The sequence below is a fragment of the Taurulus bubalis genome (assembly GCF_910589615.1).
Source record: "Taurulus bubalis genome assembly, chromosome: 19".
Taxonomy (NCBI): Eukaryota; Metazoa; Chordata; class Actinopteri; order Perciformes; family Cottidae; genus Taurulus; species Taurulus bubalis.
In genome coordinates, this window is record NC_136607.1 from 8473142 (window position 1) to 8495126 (window position 21985).

The 21985-nt window shown below is 40.8% G+C and overlaps 1 protein-coding gene across 1 annotated transcript; it reads left to right on the forward strand.

Moving 5' to 3' along the window:
• The first annotated feature begins 1804 nt into the window (after positions 1-1804).
• Positions 1805-20489, forward strand: ghrb (growth hormone receptor b). The gene is made up of 9 exons (XM_079234949.1): positions 1805-2274; positions 7943-8030; positions 12840-12975; positions 15283-15461; positions 16015-16193; positions 16383-16527; positions 17526-17616; positions 17898-17967; positions 18598-20489. Exons 1-9 carry the CDS (start codon positions 2059-2061, stop codon positions 19426-19428), a joined length of 1935 nt encoding a protein of 644 aa, XP_079091075.1. The 5' UTR covers positions 1805-2058; the 3' UTR covers positions 19429-20489.
• The last annotated feature ends 1496 nt before the right edge of the window (positions 20490-21985 follow it).

The following is a 21985-nucleotide window of genomic DNA, read 5'->3' on the forward strand; positions in this document are numbered from 1 at the left end:
TCATGATGAAAGTCAGTGAGCAGTGAGTCGCCGCAGGCCTACCTGATAATTAGTTGAGGTTGCCATCTGGTGGCGTCTCTTTTTCTTCTGTAAGGTTTAACACCAAGACACATATGACATACAATATGTTTACCTGTTTTCATTAAAGGTGTCTTCTGTCTTTTCTGGTCTTTGGAAGTTCATGAACACAAAACTTCCCCTCCGGTGGAGGCTTTGGTTGGGAATGTTGGCAGGAGGTTTGTTTTGCAAATTCCAATCTCACAAGACTCAGCTCGCCTCCACCTCACATTATTATGATTGGGATGTTAATTATTATTTTTTCTATTCATATACTTTACATTCTTATTGCTGTTTATTATCTTTAAACTTTTGTTTGGGCTTAACTTAATTAATAATGAATTCAAAGTGTACCAAAAGACTGGCAACGAGGGTTGATAATAATGAGAACATTTCAAAGACATTTTGACAGTGTGGAAGAAGTTGCACTTTATATGCGCCAATTTTAGGATCATTGAGGTTCATTTGAGATGTAACTTCTCTAATTTCTGCATTTTAAAATGAATTGAATGTTTTTGTAATGGACAGTCTTGAACTTGAGAACAGCTTTAGCTTCATAGAGATTCATAGGTGGCACACAGAAGAACACTTTCATGATTTGTATGGTCACGCCAACTGGTCGTAGTTTGTTTTAGGCTCAACGTTATTTTTATACTTCTGCCGATTGCATTCGTGCTTCAAAAATCATTTGTGAGGATAATCTGGCTTAACATAACGTGAAAGTATCTTCAATTTGTGTTTGCCACAGAGCCTATTTTCTGCAATAATCCAATGGAAAAATCCCTTTCACTTTTTGTCTGGGGAACCAATGTGATTCTAACTTCCACGTTGGCCGACACAAATACATCATCCCTGCAGCCCTCCATGCTACGACATGCTCTCACTCACTCCCCTTTGAGCAACATTACAGAATTCCATGAAACGCTTGTTGCAATGAACAGTTCAGGTTGGAACGGTTGCAATCTGTGCTCGTTGATTCATTGTTAGAGTTAAGATGGTAGTTTGTCTCAGGCTCATTAGTGGTGCCTGCTATATGCATACATGGCGAGGGATTGCGATCTGTGAGGATGACCCAGTCTACATGGCAAAATTCAAGCAGACCTTTACAACAGACTTGGAGAAAACAAAGAGGCCTCCACAGCTGGAGCAACCAGCAACTTTGAGTCACCGAAGAAAGGTTTATCTATAATGGTTGCCCCAGAGTCTGACGAAAAGAGGGAGGATTCCAAGTTTAAAAACAATACATTACAGGAATGCATGTTTTGTTTGTCATGTTTTTCTTGTGTAGCACATGGGCTACAACTGCTTTTTGGTATAAGACTTTGTGTTGCACAATGACAATGAATTGTGCATACACACGTGTGGATGGAAACAGTATAGTATATTGTTGGAGATGAAGTCCTGTTACACATTTTAAGCTTTGATAGTTTGCACTATTTACTTATACAAGAATATAAAATACTCCCAAGAATATAGCATTTCCCATTACACGGACGCAGTTTCTTTCCACCGACTGCAAGACACGGGGCATGATGGGAAACGCCTGGCTGTCGCCAGATCAGAGAGCTGATTGGCTCTTAGATCCGACAACAAACACCACGTTTAGTCTGATGTTGTGCAATGAAAGTTTAATCAAAACACATATCTTGTGTGGTTGATAAAACAAAACAAAACAAAAAATAATAATGATACAAATAATAATAATAATAATAATAATAATAATAATAATAATAATAATAGTAATAAAGTGTATTATACAACACATATCAAAACGAGCAGCAATGTGTTTCACAGACATACACATAAAAAAGGACGTTGTATGCTCAACGCAGAAACACGCATATTTCCACATACATGTTTACAAGCACATATGAATAAATGGTCTGCAAACTACAAGTAGCCTACAGATCTAACAGGACGTAACTGTGTCGGCCGTGTTTTCCCTGCTGCACCCAGACTCCGCCAGCAGAGGGCGCCCATCGACCCGCCGCCAGGGGGTGGATGTCACAGCGGTGCCGCCGACGGAGGGGAAGGGTTTTCCTCGCCAGAGTTCCCACAGCGCATAGCTGTCGGTTTAAACACAGTCTCGGTTCAGTCCCACGGGGTGTTACGCGGTCGGTTTCGGGAGAATTGTTGTGTCCACATCCGCGCGGGAGACTTCGATGGTGCTGTGGCATCGAGGAACCCTGTGAGGGACGAGGAGCAGACGACACCGCGGTGAGTTAGTCCTCGCCTGTCCGTCCAGCATGTGTGTGTGTGTGTGTGTGTGTGTGTGTGTGTGTGTGTGTGTGTGTGTGTGTGTGTGTGTGTGTGTGTTAACGTAAACAGACCGCATCTGATCGTGTGTGACATAAGTCTACTTATACACTGAACTGGTAATGCTGCAGCGGCGGCTTGTACTTCTTGACGTGTGTGTTATCGTGCCACGAATCTTGCGCAATCTCAGGCTGGGAAACCAGTCAACTGTGAGGCGGATTGTAAACAAACTCATTCAACATAAACAGCAGTGAAGAAGCTGTTAGAGTAACTCGGGACTCAAGAGAGTTGAGAAAAAACACTTATCTGAAACGATTACTTGATTATCAGTTAGTTAATGGTCCCAATAATATTAAATGGCAACTATTTTGGATATTTCTTTGTGTAATTTTACAATCCAAATGTATGCCAAATTGTAGTTCGTATCGACTTCTCAATTGTGAGGTTCAGCCTAGTATCAAATTAATTCAATTGATCTTATAGAGCCCAAAATCACAGAGGGCTTTACAATCTGTATACATACCCTCTGTCCCGGGACCCTCACATTGGCACAGGAAGGAAACACCCCCCTATAATACAACTTTAACAGGGGGGAGGAAGAAACCTCAGGGAGAGCAATAGAGGAGGATCTCTCTGCCAGAATGGCCAGAAGTGCAATAGATGTCAAGTGTACAGCGTGAACAACATAACAGAGTGACAACACCTTCCAATGCATAAATGATTCATATGAGAGTAGTATTACGACGACTAATAATAACAGCAGCAGTGGTAGTAGAACAATAATGATACTATAAGCAGTAATGTATTGACAATACTAATAGCAATGCAACATAACGAGCAGATCTGTGGAAACCTGTGAGGCGAGAAAGCACAAAGACACAGAAGCAGAGTCAGTATCAGAATAATGGAGACAATTGGAGAACAGTTGGGTACAAAACAGTTTGTGGACTTTTTTTAACTTGGCATCATGGTTATCCCAAGTGATGTGCAGATTTTTAAACATTCTGTTATCGAGACTTGAAAACTAGTTTATATCCCTGCTATTAATGGGAAGTATCACCACTCTCAGGGCCCCGGGCCCATTGGTTTGGGCTGAGCCCCCAATGTTTACGACGTCTGTCTCCGTAACTGTTGAGAACGTCCTCTTTTTCTTTGTCTCGTGTTGCTCAGACAAAAGACTTTTTTTTTTGCTGTTTATCAGAATCAGAATCAGCTTTATCGGCCATGTGTGCGTACACATACATGGAATTTGACTCCGGTTACACATTGCTCTCGGCGTACATATACATATCATTTACAAATAAACAAGATACATATAAAAAAGACATTAACGACCACAGAGTAGAACACAGAAACTAAGCATCAACATTAACATTTAACTTGTATGTACAATATAAATATATATATTGAATAATATATATGAACATAAGAATAATGACAATGGACAATTCACTTTTGTTTGTGACATTTTAATCAATAATACAAATGTAATTGTAATGCGTTTAACTCAACTGCATCACATGATGGCTGTTAGTCAGAGGTTGCATTGCAGATGAAGATTTAACACCCAAACAATTTGGCTTTTGAATGAGGACGCATCACATCTTCTCCTAACACACTTTACGAGATGATAATATGCCAGAGCTGTGGGTACAGCTTGTTCTGCTCTCCGCAAGTGGCCCAAAAAACAACAATACTTTCAATTGTATGCACTGTGTCTTTAATTAGTCTTAACTGCTGAGAAGTGTGTAAACAAAACAATCGGTCTATTTAAACCCCTGACAAACAAGCACACAGCTACAATGTTCTTGAAGTGCGCATACTCTTCCGCAATGCCAGAAAAACATGAATAGAGTTCTGCAATAAATGACAGAGGAACTGAACTGAAGTTACAACAACAACATCTGGCATAGAAGTCTTTCGGGTTTATTTTTTATTGCCTGGTACCGGAGTTTCTTCTCCAAAGCATCTTCAGTCAAAGTAACAGTGAACGCGGACGACATGACCTCATGGTCAACGTATCAGGGACAGTTTGTATGAAAATAAATCAGGGCTAAATGTGAGCAAAGTACTAAACACCCTTTGTGACAAGTTTTCCCAAAACTTCCTGTCATGACCTTGAGCATGTTTGCAAAGGTCACACCTGTTCATCCGAGTCGAGTTTGTGCCATCTGGAGTTGAGTCTGTTCGCGTGTCCAATCAGCATGAGACATCCCAGATGTCTGTTCCCAACAGCGGTGAGCAGGGATTACAAAGCAATGCCGCTGAGCGCTGTCATTCTGACTCGTGGCCCGGGTCGGAGATGAATTCATCAGAACCCGACCCGAGCAGTGAGAGAATATGTGACAGTAAATATGTTTAGCGTGTTGCTAAACGCTCAGAGGGAATATAGAGGGAAAAAAGTATTCTTAATAAACACAAACACCCTTTTTTTGAGAGGTAGCCTTCGCGTTTGGCAGAGATAGACTTGCAAAAAGTGCCGAGTTGAAATCATGCATAAAGCAGAACATGTGTTCCGAGTTTTGGAGACTTGAGCCGAGGATTTTGTTTCTAAATGTCAGTTTCACTAATTGTACTTTATCTCATTTTAGTGATTTAGCAATTGAAAAAATAAAACTCTAATTTGTTGATCAATCCATAATTCCAACCATTCTTTTTTCGTTGTATATTTTAATTATAATAATCAAAGGCTATTATTTAAAAAGCTCCCACTGACGTTATTTTCCATCAAGTATTAAACTTAACATGCAATAGTGCTGCTAACTTGTATAATAGTTGCTTGCTGTTTGTTTTTTAATCAGGTTTCTTAATTTTGTTTTATTAGTCTTATTCCTTTGAGGGAAATTGATAATAATTCAATTAATAATGAATAATAATAATAATCCTGATCCGATGTGAGATCCTACGAGGCAAATTTGTGATTTTGGGCTCTACAAAATAAATGGAATTGAATTGAACTGAATAATAATACAAATATTGATGATTATGCTAATAACCATAATAATGTAGGACTGTGTTCCAGGAAAATGTCAACCTGAATAATGCCAAAAGTATGATGTGATAAACTATGAAGACGCTGCCCGTCCTCCATCTGCAGCACAGAGCTGTGAGAGTGAGAGCAAACACAGTGAACTAACAAGACTCAGTTCACGAGCCAGCGTCAGTCAAGTGTGTGGAGGTTAGACTGAGCACCGCGAGGAAGACGAGACCCGTAAATCATTAACAGGTTGTGTGATTTTATTTATGTCAAGTCAAGTGCCGTCATGTGACACATGATGATTAGACACGTGTGCCTTTGAACAGCCAAGTGTCCTGAAATAGACAAACGTTCAATTCGAGAGGCGTTCACTGACATCAACGGCTCAGTTATCCACACGTTTGAGAAGTTGAAAAAGTCTTTGTGAGTCTTTCCACCGTCCCAACAATCATCAACTCTGGTTTGAGACTTTGAAAGAGAGACTGAATCAGTGACTTGTTCTTATGCTTCTGGCTGTTGTCACAATCTCTATGAAGCAATCATAAAGCCAGCTATTAGACAGTCGTTATATCGTTGCCATCCAATTCTATTTTTATCTGAGCAAGAATGCACCTCCAACATGGTTCATAGGAATGTGGTGAACTATTTGATATTTTTCGGGGTTGCCCACAATACCTCAATCAAAGTCACAGCCGAATGTTTGCAGTGGTGGGAAAATGTGGCAATGAAGCAAATGATCGTTCATCGTTCATTAATAACAGCATAAGACTGAATAGGCCTACTTGTATGAGGAATGAGGCACGGCAAGAGCACAATATATTGTTTGAATTTAGGAATATCTCTCTAAAATCAGCATGGGGAGGTGTAAAAAAACATGTTTTTTCCCTTCCCTGTGTCAAAGGACTGAGACAGCAGCTAAGCGATAGTAGCATTTGTCGGCCAATAATTGGTTGCTTTTACTATTTTTCGATACATAAAGCCTAAACAGAGGGCGGTCAATGAGCAAGAACAAAGCAAAAGCAAGACTTGACCAATCAGATTCATAATTACATAATTAAGATGCAACTGACTAACTCATTTGTGTTTCTTTCTTTTTTTTACATTAAGTACGTATGCTATGTACATTCTTAGTCAGGGACTATAACTGTTAAATGATAAATCAGCCTTGGGTGTGCTCATCACAAGCGCACAAAGAGACAACTTTTGGGTTTAAAAACAAACAAAACTGCTTTACAAGATGAAAATGATATGAATCCAAGGCTCAGAGAGCCAGATCTAAACAAGGCCCAGAATGTAGTGGATGGATTGCACATTCGCTGGCGGGAACCCAGCAGTGTTGGCTGGACATGGATGTCACGTCTAGAACAAAACTGTTTTTTTCCGGGAAGTATAAACAGTGTGAATACCACAAAGATAATATGAATAAAACATCCTCAGTTTCCAATTTAGACATGCTGGTCCTACCCGCCGTCCAATAAGTGCAGATTACTTTTCACCTGTTGGATTCCTATTTTTTTCCCTGTTATTTCAAATGACATGGAATAAGATGTAAAACATTTGGAGTGGTCTAACTTTTCTGAAATCTTTTTCCGTGTTTTTACTTGTGTTGCAACATTTGAAATACATTTAATTTCCGAACATGTTGAATCTTTGTAGATTTTAAAATGATAACAATATGAAAGATATACATAAATAAAGTTGTATCTAAAGTTGAAGTACTCAAACATTTGAAGTGACAGCTTGTAAAGAATGAGTGAAGTGTTTAGAGTGGAAGAGCCAGGAGTTGAAGTTTCAGGGAATGAGGTTGAAGGGAATGTGCTGAAAAGAGTCCACGTGAATAGACAGCATCAACAAAGACGAGTGTCCGTCTAAGTGTAAACACCGGAAAAAGATTTCTGAAAGCAGTTCGAATTTAAGTGCTGAGAAGAGTTGAAGAATGTTTAAAGTGTAAGCATCGAATGAATCTGAAGTAACTGTTTTAGTGGAGCTGAGTGGAATTAAAGTATTTGAAGGGAAGCTGCTGAAAGGAATTTAAAGTAGTATTGAAGTACAAACATGAAGTGAAAGCAATGCATTGAGTTGAAAAGTACAAGTTATAAAAAACAGAGCTGGACGAGTTCAGATGTCAACTCAAGTGTAGAAACAGAGAGCAGATAAAGGGTCATTCAGTAAAAGAACTTTGAATATAACCTGAAATAAGATCAATTTAAAGCAACTAAAGTTGCAACTTCACACGTAGTAGTCAAATAAATCCCCAAACCTGAAGGACTTGAATATTGCCGAGCAGTGCAACAGTAAATAGTATTCAGCTTAACAGGTCGAACATGTTTACAATTCACAAATGTGTCTGTCTTAACGTGCTCTAAGTATTCAGCGAAGGTTGCAACACGGGACAGAGTTCTGCGGATGAGCGTTAGGAAGCAGAATAACCGGGCTGCTGTGTGCCAACTGAATGATGCTTCACGCTTTTATCCTAAGCAATGTGACTCCGTACAGTTTCATCATGGCTGTACTCTGCCTCTCCTTTTTGAAGAAGAAAAAAGCTCAGCAGTGTGTAATGGTGGTGGTGGGCTGGGCCTTCATGGGCGATGTAGTTCAGCTGGGAGGACCGCACTGAGAAACTATAACATTGGCCACATGTCTCCTCCGCAGCTCCACACCATGGCGGCCTCTCTCCCGCTGCTCTTCTTCCTCCTCCACATCTTCACTCTCTCAGCAATGGAATCAGCCTCTGAGCAAGGTATGTGTATGAATATCTATTAAACACACTGGTTATGCATTTTAAATACTTGAGACAGATGTGCGATTACATGTTGTGTAATATTGTGTGCGGCTTCTCTGCATGTGTAGCGTTGAGTTTGCTTTCTTGTTGCTTTTGGAATCATAAATTGCTCGACAGCAGATGCAGTTAATCCGATTGTATCTGCTTGTTAACGGGCCGCGGGACAACAGTATTGTTGCATTGTTACTGTGTTCTCCGGGCCGCTTTAGCATTCAGATGAATATATGAAAGAGAAAAAAAAAGAAAAGTGTTACACAACAGCGAAGCCCTCCGCACACAGAGCCTCAGAGGGCTGCCAGCAGATTTTCTAGTGAAGTGGCTTCCCAGGAATTCTAGAGAGCATAGAGTGCACTCCCGCTGAACAATGGAAAGCTGTTCAGTGCGTCCGGGGCCCCGCTTTCTGCAAAACAGCCCCCTCAGCGGCAGTGGAAAGGCATGTGTGTTTGCATACATGCGTTGTATTTCATCCACGGACATAAATGAGGGCGTCGTTGACCATTTAAAGTCACGTGCAGGACGTCCATGTGCTTGGTCCTGTCCCATAATACTCTCCATGGTTTAGTGAGGTGTGGATTTAGTTGCATGCCTTTATGAACAAGGCCGCAGTGTTCTGACGGTTTCCCCCTGTAGAATAATAAGTGAGGATTCGATTTCAACTTGCTGACAAACTGTTCATTGGAGCCAGTGGCGCCTCAGCTACATATATATATATATATATATATATATATATATATATATATATATATATATATATATATATATATATATATATATTTTTATGCAGACATGTGAGCAGGTTTGGCCAACTTTTAATAGCCTGCAGATTTCTGAAGCGCCGCCTTCAACTCACATGTTGAGCCAATCGCTCTCAAGCCGCCCCGGTGTTACTTGTGGCGACGAGCCGCTCCGGAGAAACTCTGGAGCTGAAGAGCAAATATAAATTGTATGTGTATGATCTCAGTATTTTCCAAGAGAGGAAGTACTTCATCGTGCCCACAGAGGCTATACCAGCTACAGCTACCGTCAGCAGCGGAATCCTTTCATTAGGTTTCTACAAAATGTAATCGGGATTGGATGTTTCATTTAGTGCACCTCTGTCTTTACATTTTTATGTCCAAAGGTTTAGATTTAAGTCAGTCAACCGTCATTGTCTACGACAGAAAGACACTTTTAGATCGGTGGTAGCTCAAAATAACTCCTCTCAGTCCCACTCAGTAAAAGGTTCAATAATTACTGTTGAGAGCATTGTGGCTCTCTGCCAAGGACGGAAATGGCTTTTGTCTAAATGCTGAGGTTGAGGTATTTCCTCCAGAGAGTGCACTGATTGATGCTTAACATGTGACTCTCTGACCTTTTGGCCTTGCGTGCTCACAGTAAAGACATCAATGAAGGCGTCCCACCAGTGCAGATGTTATGGATGCTATAATCAGAAAGAAATCACACACTGAAGGCAATATATGTGTGCTACCTGATACTATATGGGATCAGTCGAGGTATGGGCGAGTCCTTTTCGAGGTTATTAATACTGGCTGCTGTTTCCCTCTTCCTTGGAAATTTCAACAAAGAGGAAACACATCTGGGCTTAGCAAAACAGATTGAGCGAGGATGTTTTCTTTCACCCAGAAATAGACGGGTGTCAGCACTCTGCGGCACTTAGAGAGAGAAATCACTCTGAAGTAAACATGTTTACTCCTTCGGCTCGTCTCCTGTAGTGTCCCGTAATGAGAAGAGCTTGTAAATTGATATTACCGGCTTGGAAAGTGTGTGTGTGTGTGTGTGTGTGTGTGTGTGTGTGTGTGTGTGTGTGTGTGTGTGTGTGTGTGTGTGTGTGTGTGTGTGTGTGTTTTGTGGCTCTTATGGCTGTGACCTGAAAGCGCTCAGCTTCTGCTTCACACATGTTTACTTACTCCAGTAGTGAACTCTGTTTGGCAGCTGGCGAGCAAACACGGCGTCACTCACCTCGACAAGGACACCCGCTCAGTGAAGGTTTGCACGTTGATCTAGGAGCTCATGATAAGGTGTACTGGTCAGAATCAAGCATCATGGGGCAATACTTGATATACTTTCCCTCTTACTCAGTGGTGAAAGATTTATTCAGATCCGATAGTGAATTAAAAGTAGCAAAACCACAATGTTAAAATACTAACAGGTAAAGGTCCTGCATTTATTATATATATATATATATATATATATATATATATATATATATATATATATATATATATATATATATATATATAGGTATATAAAATGTAAATTAAAAAGTGTCCCAGAGCGTAATATACCATCCTCAAAGTGAATGTTATGTCCAAGCAACAGTTATATGTACATTAGATGTACTATTACACATGACAAGTTAAAGCTGCAACAACAATAATCTAGTATTAACATTTTTGCTAATGACGGACTATCATAACTCTACATATATCATATATACCACATATATAATTGTATTATTGTAGCTGGTGGAGGTCAAGTTATATATATATATATATATATATATATATATATATATATATATATATATTATCTGCAAGCATTATTTAACATCTGGCTTTACGCAGACTTTAAGGTCAGGGAAAGTGCAAAGTCTTGGACAGAAAATATCAACACCGACTTCATGGCTCGTTCACTCAACTAAAAACCACAACATTTCTCTTCATCAAAGTGCTTTTGTTGCATCACACTTATCCTCCCATGGGACTAAGGATGCCAACTTCTGCGCTCTGTATGCCCGCCATCCACCACGACCACAGTATGCCATGCAGCAAATACAGATGACCACACGGCATCTATTAATAACACAGCTAGACCTGCTGCTCCTGGCTGATGTCCGGCAGCAGGAACGTGGGATGGAGGAAATAGCCCTTGGGCTGGCTCAGCGATGGGACACCAGAGACTCGGCTCGGTCATGGCAACCCGGCTCGGCATGTTCTGGGGTTCGGAGCCTGTGTTCACAACAATGATGCTGAGTGCTCAAACAAAGTCAAAGATGATGGACAATTCTTCCCCGATGTCGAAACTCTGCCCTCAAATTGTTTCCAGTGTTTTTGTTTTTGCTCATACATTCCTCCTGATGCGTCCTGGAAAGGAGAAATGCTCTCCAGGAATGCACTACTTCTGTTTTCTTTTTGCGTGTAGCGTAACACACTGCACTGCGTTGTGCAACCCTCTGTTGTACAATAATTGCTACCGTAGGACATTTGGCACGGTAGTAGTGCAGTGCTTAAATAAATCTGCTGCTCTCAGCCTTTGATATTTCATTCATTTTGATCTTTAAATTCAATAATGTTCACTAATAATTATAATAATTATACTAAAACAGGAATATAACCAAGTACTCTCAAACGCCCCCAAAAAGTTATAATACATCAATGCGACACATTTCCCCATCACACACACACACACACACACACTCACACACAACGTACAAATGGGATGAAATGAGCTGCATAAATGCTCGGCATAGCTGAGTGTCAAATTGACTTTTCTCGTAATCCTGAGCTAGGCAGAGCTCCGAGGAGGACTAGGGGATCTGGTCAACAGGTTATTTTTAACCCGTGATTGCATTTCCCTGAAGCACCCTAATCAGGCCCGAGGTATCCATCTGCTCCGGGTGATGCCTCCTCTGCTGGGAAGGAGCCATCTTGTTCTTTGCACGTCTCGGTGCTCAGCAGGCCAGCAGGGGCCCGAGTGTTGTTCCTCTCTGACCTGTTGATGTGGTCAGCTGACTGCTGCTGCCGTCTCCAGAGTTATTATTGATATCTCAAAGCCTCCTGGGAACATAATCAGGCCTGTAAAAAAGCTCCCTCGGCTCTTTGTTTAAAGGGCCAGTTCAGCCACAAGAAACAAACATGTTTCCTCACTAACTTGTCGTGGCACAGTAGCTAGTCAAACAGATATATATCTTTTTTTTAATGAAATCCTGTCCACTTATGTGAGATGCTTTTAAAATAGGGAGTACACCTTAGGAAGTACACCTTAAGATATCGTTGGCATTTATTTACTGTAATTTGCTTATACAGCGACACCCGAAGATCTGCAATAAACTAATACCTGCTGATAACAACAGCCCAGCTGATGTTTTGGTTGGCCTCGAGTCCTCTGGTTAATCCACATACCTCACAGTCAGTTGTTTTCTTCCCATCAAAACAGTCAGACTCACAATCAGTCAGTCAAAATAGGAAATTAATCGATTCTGCAGAAGCGCTTTCCTCTTACTTTTTATAACTCACTTCTGGTGCCTACAATCCCCAAAATGCAACTACTTAATACATATGTTATACTCAATCTTTCCGTGGGACAATACTATTCACCTGCAGCTCATTGTGTCAAATGGGACGCAGCTATGGTCTGCTGCAGGAGAGCTGTAGAAAGGTTTGAGTTCATTCGGCCTGTGAAACAGGATCCCAGTAGTATTTCATGTGCAAGAGGGTTCCAGAGTACAGAGAGAGCAAATAGCTCATTCCACGAGAGCCGAGGCAGTGTGAACTCTTGCCGTCTGCAGCTTTCGCGGGAAGGGCCGTACAATGACTTCCAGGAAAGCGCTGACACTCGCCCTGCGGCCGGGGTGCCTCCTGGATTTAGGTTTCAGTTAGTATCCCGTCACTGAAGTGCAGCGCAACAATGATGCATCGTAACAATGAGCTGCAACGCCAGAAAGAGAACGAAACCGGTTCATACTGCATCAAAAATAACTACATGTGATGAATATAAGATTATGTTTCTCTATCCCTCTCTCTCTCTCTCTCTCTCTGTTCCCTGCAGTCCTCCCCCAGATACACCCACACATCACTGGTTGCGTCTCCACCAACATGGAGACTTTCCGCTGCAGATGGAATGTCGGCACTTCCCGGAACCTCTCCGAGCCGGGAGCTCTGCGCTTATTCTACATCAACAAAAAGTAAGGGAGAAAGCTTCACGGACAGAAGCATGTGACTGTTCTCGCAAGTCAAGGTCACAGATACAAAAACAGAAAGAGAGGAGAAGGATACAACTGGGTACAAATAATGTAGTCTCTACAACAAAAGATAAAAGTCATGACTTTCCAGGCCTTTCGAATAATGTGCCTACGAGTAAAGGACAGATAATAATTACAATAAAAGAAAATAATACTTCAACAGCTAAGAAAACTATGTTTCAATTGAAATGCAATAAAAAACAATCATTTTGAAAATATATATTTGCATTGGTATAAACTATAATAAAATATACAAAATAATCAGTGAACAAATTATGGACCTTAAGTTTTAATTCACGGGAGTCTATAGTTGGTTGTTTTTAAATACATATATATGTATATATATATATATATATATATATATATATATATATATATATATATATATATATATATATATATATATACAGGATCTATACAGAGTCTGTGACACAGAAAAAGACAAAAAGAAGAGTTTCAGGAAGAAACAGAAAACATGACGTGCAGTTATTTGCACATAGTGTATACGTATGTCTGATAAGAAAAGAAGGGAAGGAAGTGCTAGTTGATAGAACTGTGCATTTAGGTGGAAGTAAATGAAGGAAACAGTTGACTCGTAAACCACTTCAGAAATCCTCTCTTCATCCACATTTTTCAATTCAATTCAATTCAGTTTATTTTGTATAGCCCAACATCACAAATACAAGTTTGCCTCGGAGGGCTTTACAATCTGTACACATGACATCCCTGTCCCGGGACCTCACATCGGATCAGGAAAAACTCCCCCAAAAAGATAGTAAAAACCCTTTCACAGGGAAAAAAAGTGGAAGAAACCTGAGGGAGAGCAACAGAGGAGGATCCCTCTCCCCCGATGGACAGAAGCAATAGATGTCATGTTTTTTTCAAGGTCCAGCAGGATTTACAACTCACATGGACGCCTTATCTGGCATTTGGCGCACCAGCTCCCTCTGTGTTGACAAGGCATAAGTCCAGTTCAGGCTCATTATATCTGAGGGCATGTTAGGGTTTCTCTATTATTTAATAATTATAATAAATAATTACCATTAACCAACTTGGTGAAGAAAATTCACAAATGCACACCAAGAGGCCACGAGATTTCCTAAAGATGCACGTGAAAGGATTCGCTTGGTTTTATTCTATTTCATTATGCTCTTTTTTAGTTGTCAACACATTCCACAAAAAAGACTTGACAATGTGTTAGTCTTCCTGACCTTCCAGCCCTGTTATTCAGGTATTCAGCCTCAAGCTTCGATGAAGACGTAAATCGTAAAAAAAAAATGCTCACAATAATATAGTTCTAGAGATTCTTTTTATTCTCCGACATTCTCTAAAACAGCTGGGCACTAATTTAAGCTCTATTGAGTATTCGGGCTTCCAATTTAACACCCGATCCATTAGAATCAATTTGAACACAACCCATTTTGCGTAATACAATATTTGATTAATTCCAATTTTCAGATGATAATCTCAAATTGATAATCTCAAATTTGTCCAGTCTGGGATATTATTTGCCATGTTTTATTATTTTTTTTAAAGAAAAAAACAATGTTGCTTATTCGTAGTTGCTATTAAGTTAAATTCTAAGAGGCACTTTCACGTTAATGCAATATTAGGGTCTGTATCGATAAATTGGAATCAGGACTTTCTGAATCAGTGTTTTAATCGGGAGTAGTTAGGGAGTAGGATTCGGCCGTACTCATGAACATTCCTCCTCCGCTGCCCTTCGGCCAAAACGTCAGCTTTGTTCAAAAGACATCTCATCGTCTAACTTGCAGATTCACTGAGCACATTCATGCTCCCCAGAGGATGAACACCTTCCATTTTAACCGTCCCATGACCGTTCCTTTAGCATCAGCTTCAAGGCAAGCTTTACAATTACATAACCCCCCGCTACAGGTCTTAGGATAACTCACATATAAGGGCGCTTTCACAAGCCATATACTGTCGGGTTTGTATTCCACTTCGTCCGGTTCGGTTTGCACAAATTACAGCGGATCGAATTACAAAACAAATATGCTGAAGGGCGTGTAAGGAAAGAGCCTTCCCCATGTCCTTTTGGTAAGTTAACCGTGTTCACAACTGTCCAAACAAAGCTCACCACAGTTGATTATAGTGTTCCTGCATGCTTATGAAAGTGCACCCAAAAATGTAGTAATTGCTTTTGAGTGGCCTTTCTTTCTGAATGAAGAAGTGTTTCCTGTCGCTTTCCTCCTCTCGTTCATGCTGACGGTATCTTCTCTCTCCCTGCAGACCCCCCCCTGCTTTCCTTAAAGACTGGAGCGAGTGTCCTCACTACAGCACCGACAGGCCAAACGAGTGCTTTTTCAACGAGAACCACACATCCATCTGGACGTATTCCAGTGTGCAGCTACGCTCGAGGGATCAAACCACCCTCTATGACGAGAACCTTTTCTACATTCAAGACATCGGTGAGTTTGCTGCCTCAGGACGCACCTGTCATGATTCAGATCTAGAGAAACCTATATTCTTCTGCTACTTTCCACTCTTTAAAGATAGGATTTGTTGGCCCCCTGGTAAAGGACCAATGCTCTTCCCCAACTTCCAGATGAGCCACTGTTTCACAAGCATCCGTCTCTCTGGAGAGTCTAAACTTTTGTCCATATTCTAAGATAAATGGATCTACTCTTGTACAATATATCCCACGAGTCTTAGCTCTTTGCACACTTTCAAAGTGTCATGGCTGCTTGTTGGATGTTATAATAACTGAATGCTACGATGATATATTAGACAGTAGTGTACTGTGTGTCCTGTTTCAACGGGACAATGAATGAATTGGAAATGTGAGCCAGGTCTTATATACCCAACATGAGGGTTTGAAACCAGTAGAGACTCTCTGACTCCAACTAACATGCCTCCTTTGTATTCTAGAATGAATATGTGTGAACTATAGTAATACACTCTGAAGGTAAAACACATCTTGCTCAATTGCTGAGGGTAAAACTGTTATTTTCTGGCCTGCAGTGCAACCGGATCCTCCAGTCGACTTGATCTGGAAGCTGCTGAATATGAGCATCACCGGTACTTACTATGACATCATGCTGACATGGAAAGCGCCTCAGTCTGCAGACGTGAAGATGGGATGGATGACGCTGCAATACGAGGTCCAGTACCGCAACGTCAACTCTGACCTGTGGGAACAGGTGGGTGTTTTACTTTAGGGTGCTTAACTACAACTTCAGTTGAATTTTGGTATCAGTCGTATGTTTATGTGTTTTTTTATAGTAGACTTTTTGTTATTGTCAAATGAAACACGGATGTTTCTTGAACGAGACCCTTGTAAAGCTGCAGCACCGCTTAGTGTGTTTTAACCTTATTTTTCATCACCACAGGCCGACCTTGTACAAAGCACACAGCGGTCTATTTTCGGGCTGCAGACTGACGTCAATCACGAGGTTCGGGTCCGGTGCAAAACGTTCGCTGGAAAGGAGTTTGGCGAGTTCAGTGACTCTGTATTTGTGCACGTTCCCTTTACAGGTAAACACACACTGCACTTGTTTACAGGCTGGAGGAGAACAGCTCTTCCAAACGCTATCAGAAGAGGTTTTTGTCATTATTTCTGCAGAAGCTGCAGCTAAATGTCCTTGTCACCGTTAATAGACCTCTCTGCGTTCACCTAACAGCCCCGAACCTCTTCCGATGAGCATGAGAATCACTATACGAAAAATATATTATATTTCAGTAGTTATGTGTTCAAGGCCAAATTAAAGTAGCATCGGCCCTGGGACTAGCACTTTTGTAATGCTCTCCCCCACAAGCACCATCACAACTCAACTACAGCGCATTAAAGTGTTGGTGCCTCTTCTCAATGCTGTTCTAACAATGGACCAGTAGCCATGAGTGAATCCAGCCCCATGTTATGCCTAAATAATGTCTAAATATTTGAGAATGTTGCATTGATCAGACATAGTAAGTAAGCTATTGTACGAGCAGAAGAACACGTTTCTTATTATTGACTTTCTTTTTGAAGACACGTCTCATATTTCTTACTCTTCTGGCCCCAGTGCATGATAGTTACTGGTTATGTAACAAACACATAATATAACATTTAAGGATGGCAATACAATAATAATCAAAGTATTTGATATCAGAGGGAGCCAGGTATCTACATCCAACATTGTATAACTACGCGGACGCCTACAGCCGGATAAAATTGAGAACTTTGTGGAGTTTTGAGAATGTTGGTTTGACTCCAGGAGAAACCGGCACAGAGTATAAAAGATCGGTTACTTTTCACAAGTCAGATCGTGTGCGATCGTCCTTGATGAAGGTTTAACCGAGCGTGAACGGGGGCAACCATTCCTGAAATTGGTCCGGTTTTGAGCAAAAGCTCTGTAGATGGCCGCTGCTCACGGGCTGCAATGACCAATTTCAAAATGTCGTTGTCCCCATTAGTCACTTAGACACAAACACATAAAACAAAGCTAAAGTGACCCTGAAAGTATACGTGAATTTGTGTGCATTTCTTTTCCCAGGGTCGAGATTCCCACTGGTGGCCTTGCTCATCTTTGGTGCCTTGTGTTTGGTGGCCATCCTGATGCTAGTGATCATATCGCAGCAGGAGAAGTAAGTATTTCCCGGCCATCAGTATTTCTGTGTAGGACTGTAAGGTTTATAAAAGGTTGGATAAATGAGAGTGCAGTCTGCTGCTCAGGGACCAGCACACTGTGTGGGATGCTAGACCTTGATAAGCTGCCTCAGTGTCTGTGTTATCATTCAAGCGTGTGGAGAAGTGACACATTCTGTATATCCGCTCTGCAATGTGTGTCCTGAGATCTCAATTCAAGTGTGTTTTGTTTTTTGTTGGCATTTGTGTCAAATTTCACACTCCTTTTTTCTTCCCTCAGGTTTATGGTTATTCTTTTGCCTCCTGTTCCTGGACCTAAAATAAGAGGAATTGACCCTGAACTACTCAAGGTATTCGTCTCGATCATGGCATGTATTAAAACTGTAAAAGGAAAACCATTTTCAGGCTCACAAAAAAACTTTCCTATTGGGGATATTTTTATTTTGGTATCAGAAAATAATGTCTCATATTCAGGCCAATACTAAATTTCAGAATGCCATCTTGACTGTAGGACATAATATTTCTTTTCAATTCATAGATGGGTAAGGTACATGTTCAAGTTCAAGGTTCATTCATTGTCATTCTTAAACACAAGCTTGCACAGCAAAATGCAACTTGTGGGTCCACTTATGCTGGAAAAGCTTGGGATATTAGTATATATTTATATGTATATGTTTGTTTCTCTCCTTTGTGTTGTGCTTTGGGCTTTGTGAGGGTCGGCGAGGCGTAGATGTGTGTCTGTGTGTTCTTTTGTGCGCAATGTTTGGTCAACATGTGCTTGTTAAAAACCTTCAGACTGCTTTTGTTTTGTTGACCTTGTGTCTTTTCATGTACCAGTTCTGAGCAATTAAATTGTTGATGTTACATCGCTGACAGAAAATAATAATAATAAACTGTAATTATGCCTGAAGCAGCCAGGCTGACTCACCAGCTGAATGTGGCCTCTTGAGGGTATCAACTCTATTTGGTTTATCTCACAGAAAGGGAAGCTGAGGGAGTTGACCTCCATCCTGGGTGGCCCCCTTGACCTGAGGCCGGAGCTTTACAACAACGACCCCTGGGTGGAGTTCATCGAGCTCGACATTGAAGAAGAGCATAATGACCGACTGACAGAGCTGGACACGGACTGTCTCATGGGGCGCTCCCTGTCCTCCAACTGCTCTCCTCTCTCCATCGGCTTCAGAGACGACGACTCGGGCCGGGCCAGCTGCTGCGACCCAGATCTACCCGGCGACCCGGAACCGTCCGCTTTCATTTCTCTCCTCCCAAATCAAACCCACAGTATGGAACCGTCGTGCCCAACCGCCTGTGAGCCGAGCTTCGAGGTCCAGATCCCCGCCGCTGGGGAGCCTCGTTTTATAGCACCGGGCAGAGAGGCGCTGTACACCCAGGTGAGTGAGGTGAGGTCATCTGGCAAGGTGCTGCTGTCGCGTGAGGAAGAGACTGAGATGGGGAAAGACATCATGGCGGGGAAAGAGAAAGAGAAGAAAGAGTTTCAGCTCCTGGTGGCGTATCCAGATCATGGAGGTTACACCTCAGAGCTCAACGCAGGAAAAATGAGCCCCATATTGTCCCCAGGAAACGTGACATGTTCTTCACCGTCCTTGTTTCATTACCAGAAATCCGATACCGCCCCCATGTCCCCTCTTTCCCCGGCTCCTGTCTACACCGTTGTAGAGGGTGTTGGCAGGCAGAACAGCCTCCTACTGACACCCAACTCCATCCCTGCCCCCCAACTCATAATCACAAAAATCATGCCGACACCAGACGGCTACTTGACCCCCGAACTTTTGGGAAGCGTCACCCCATAGACCAGCGGGGAACTGTGCAAAGTCAAGACTATTCCAATCAAAAGGCACAAACAGGGAAGCTTGGGAACAGGCTTTGAGATCCAGGGTTGAGGGTCTCAAGGCCGAGTGTTGAATGTCTCCTGAAATAGTTGGGAGAGGGGGCTCTGTGCCTGCCATGCCACGACCTCTGACCTCCCGCTGCCAGGGCTCTAAGAGGGTTAGTTAGACGTTTGGTATGAGGGAGGAAGAGCACTTGTGGAAAGGGGAAAGAGAAACACTGTGATTCTTTTGGATTTATGTTTTTGTCCAGTTGTTCAACATTCACTGTCCTTTAGTGCCTCTGGTTTGGTCCCTGGTCTCCATCAGGCCCTTAGAAAAACAACGGGCTCTAGCAGCTAAATGCTCCACTGTTTTCACCAGCTAGTTGCTCATTTTGTGTTTCTGCATTTTGGTGCTGTGAGCCCAAAGAGACGAACCAATATTTCTAGAGCATCAGAGTTGCTGTGGTTTTGTCTCTACGAGTCCCACCTTTGACATTATAGGTAGTCATTTAACTCATACGGTGAATATTTACAGTAATTGTACAGTGGCATGGTTAATTCATATCATGTTGAACATATCAAAGGCTTTCTTTCGAATAACATCAGGTCATGACTAATAAATATACTCTGTGAAAGATAATATGCTCTCTTTATGAATTTATGGTTTTCACAATGTTTTAATTTCTTAAGATCAATATTGCCAAAACTAAAGTGTCACTTAAATAAATGTAATACTACTTATTGGGGTTCATATACTATGTAGTTGCCAACACATGAACTCCTGAAGAAGTAAAATGAACCTGTACTTGTTTAAAAGGGTCAACATAAACAAATCTGATGCATAATACATAATTACATTTTCATTTATTTTCTAAACTGTGAATAGCTTTTAGAGTTGACAACCAAAATATTTTTGGATTGCTAGTTTCTGGTTGACAGAGGATTTATTACAAATTAAAAGTTGAGGGTACATGGTCATCAGTGTTAAATTGTACAGCTAATGCCTTTTTAACTGTTCAAGTATTACAAATAAACTTTCATACTTTTGCCGTTTGTCTTATTAATATCAACATGGTTTTAGAGCGTACAGATGACTGCATTTGCATTTTTGATTGTTCTAAAGGAATACTGATATGCGTTAAAAAAAGTTATATAGTGAAATAAATCATAAAAAATATAGTGTCTGTTGATAGAGGTCTTTAAAAATATTATAGTATAGTATGAGACAAAAAAATTCAGGTTCATTTCTTGGTTTAATCAATATGCAATTTCCCATAATGCCCTCTTCCCTTTGATGGAAAGACATTTCCCTTCAAATTATTATTCAAAACAAATACAGGCAGTTTGCATTTGCCAACACAATCATCACAGAAATACCAAATTCTGATAACATTGATCTGTTTCCATACTTTCATACTGTACATCTTGTTAGCTACATCAGGGCTCTACAATATACCACACACCATATCACATGTTATTACTCACTGGGATTAATACCATAATATTGATATTATGTATTAATGTTAATCCCATAATATCCACATCTGTTGTAACTCACTTCCATCCATCTGTAAACCACGTCATGTGCTGTTGAACCACAGTTGGGTGTATAATTTCACCCTCACTGGTCATAACTGAATCATTAACTATAAACAACAAATCTACAACAATATAGAAAAACATTTTTAAATGTTTGTAAATCAAGATTTGTATCGATGGAGAATTATTACAATTATATATTCGTTATTTGAACAGTAAAACCAAGAGACGTGTTTGTTTGTGACTATTCACAACTTCATTGCAAAGCAATGATGAAGCGGCTGTAACATGTAAAGACGTTGTTGTCGTCGTCCCAGCTGTTTGTAGAAAGAGTGTAGGGTCCCACTGTGTTACTCAGGCTGCACTGCATTGTCCAGGTGTGTTCATTTACGCAACAAAATGTACTAGTCATGATTCATATAGATGAGGCCTAATGTGGATTGGGTCGCAATTGTTTGCCATTTGAAAAAAGCGGGTCAGAGGAAAAGGTTTGTGTAACATAGTTCTAAAACTACACAACGCCTAGAACATTGCTCGGTCATTCTTTCACTGAGTATCAAAGAGCATATGGATTACATCATATGTCATATTAACTTAAATGAATACATCTGGAACCTTTATGTGGATGACAGGAGCTCATATGGATAATTATCTGTGAAACACATTGTGTTCTACCATAAATGAAACGTTTTGGATGAACTACTGGCTTTTATTATCGTCTAACAAGATCCACGTCTCAGCCATGAACATCTTACATAAGTTCATCCTCTGCCTGTGTCGGCACTCGTTTTATGTGAGATCATTTTCACCCGCAGGTTGATCAGATGTTATCGGGGGTTTTGCTTGTGCAAAATTACTGACAATTTGCAATGCTGCCAGATGAAATTTAATATGTTTTCCTTAAACAATTAATGATGATATTCAATGGAAAGATTATGTTTATTTTTCCTGAGGACAGATGGAAACAGATAAGATAATAGTTCATTGGAAATATAAAG

Bases quoted from the DNA above. Each gene is read 5' to 3' on its own strand.
- ghrb (XM_079234949.1), top strand. From the start codon at position 2,059: ATGTCACAGCGGTGCCGCCGACGGAGGGGAAGGGTTTTCCTCGCCAGA. The intron at 17,617-17,897 runs GTAAGTATTTCC...TTCTTCCCTCAG, and splicing joins ATCATATCGCAGCAGGAGAA to GTTTATGGTTATTCTTTTGC. The intron at 17,968-18,597 runs GTATTCGTCTCG...TTTATCTCACAG, and splicing joins TTGACCCTGAACTACTCAAG to AAAGGGAAGCTGAGGGAGTT.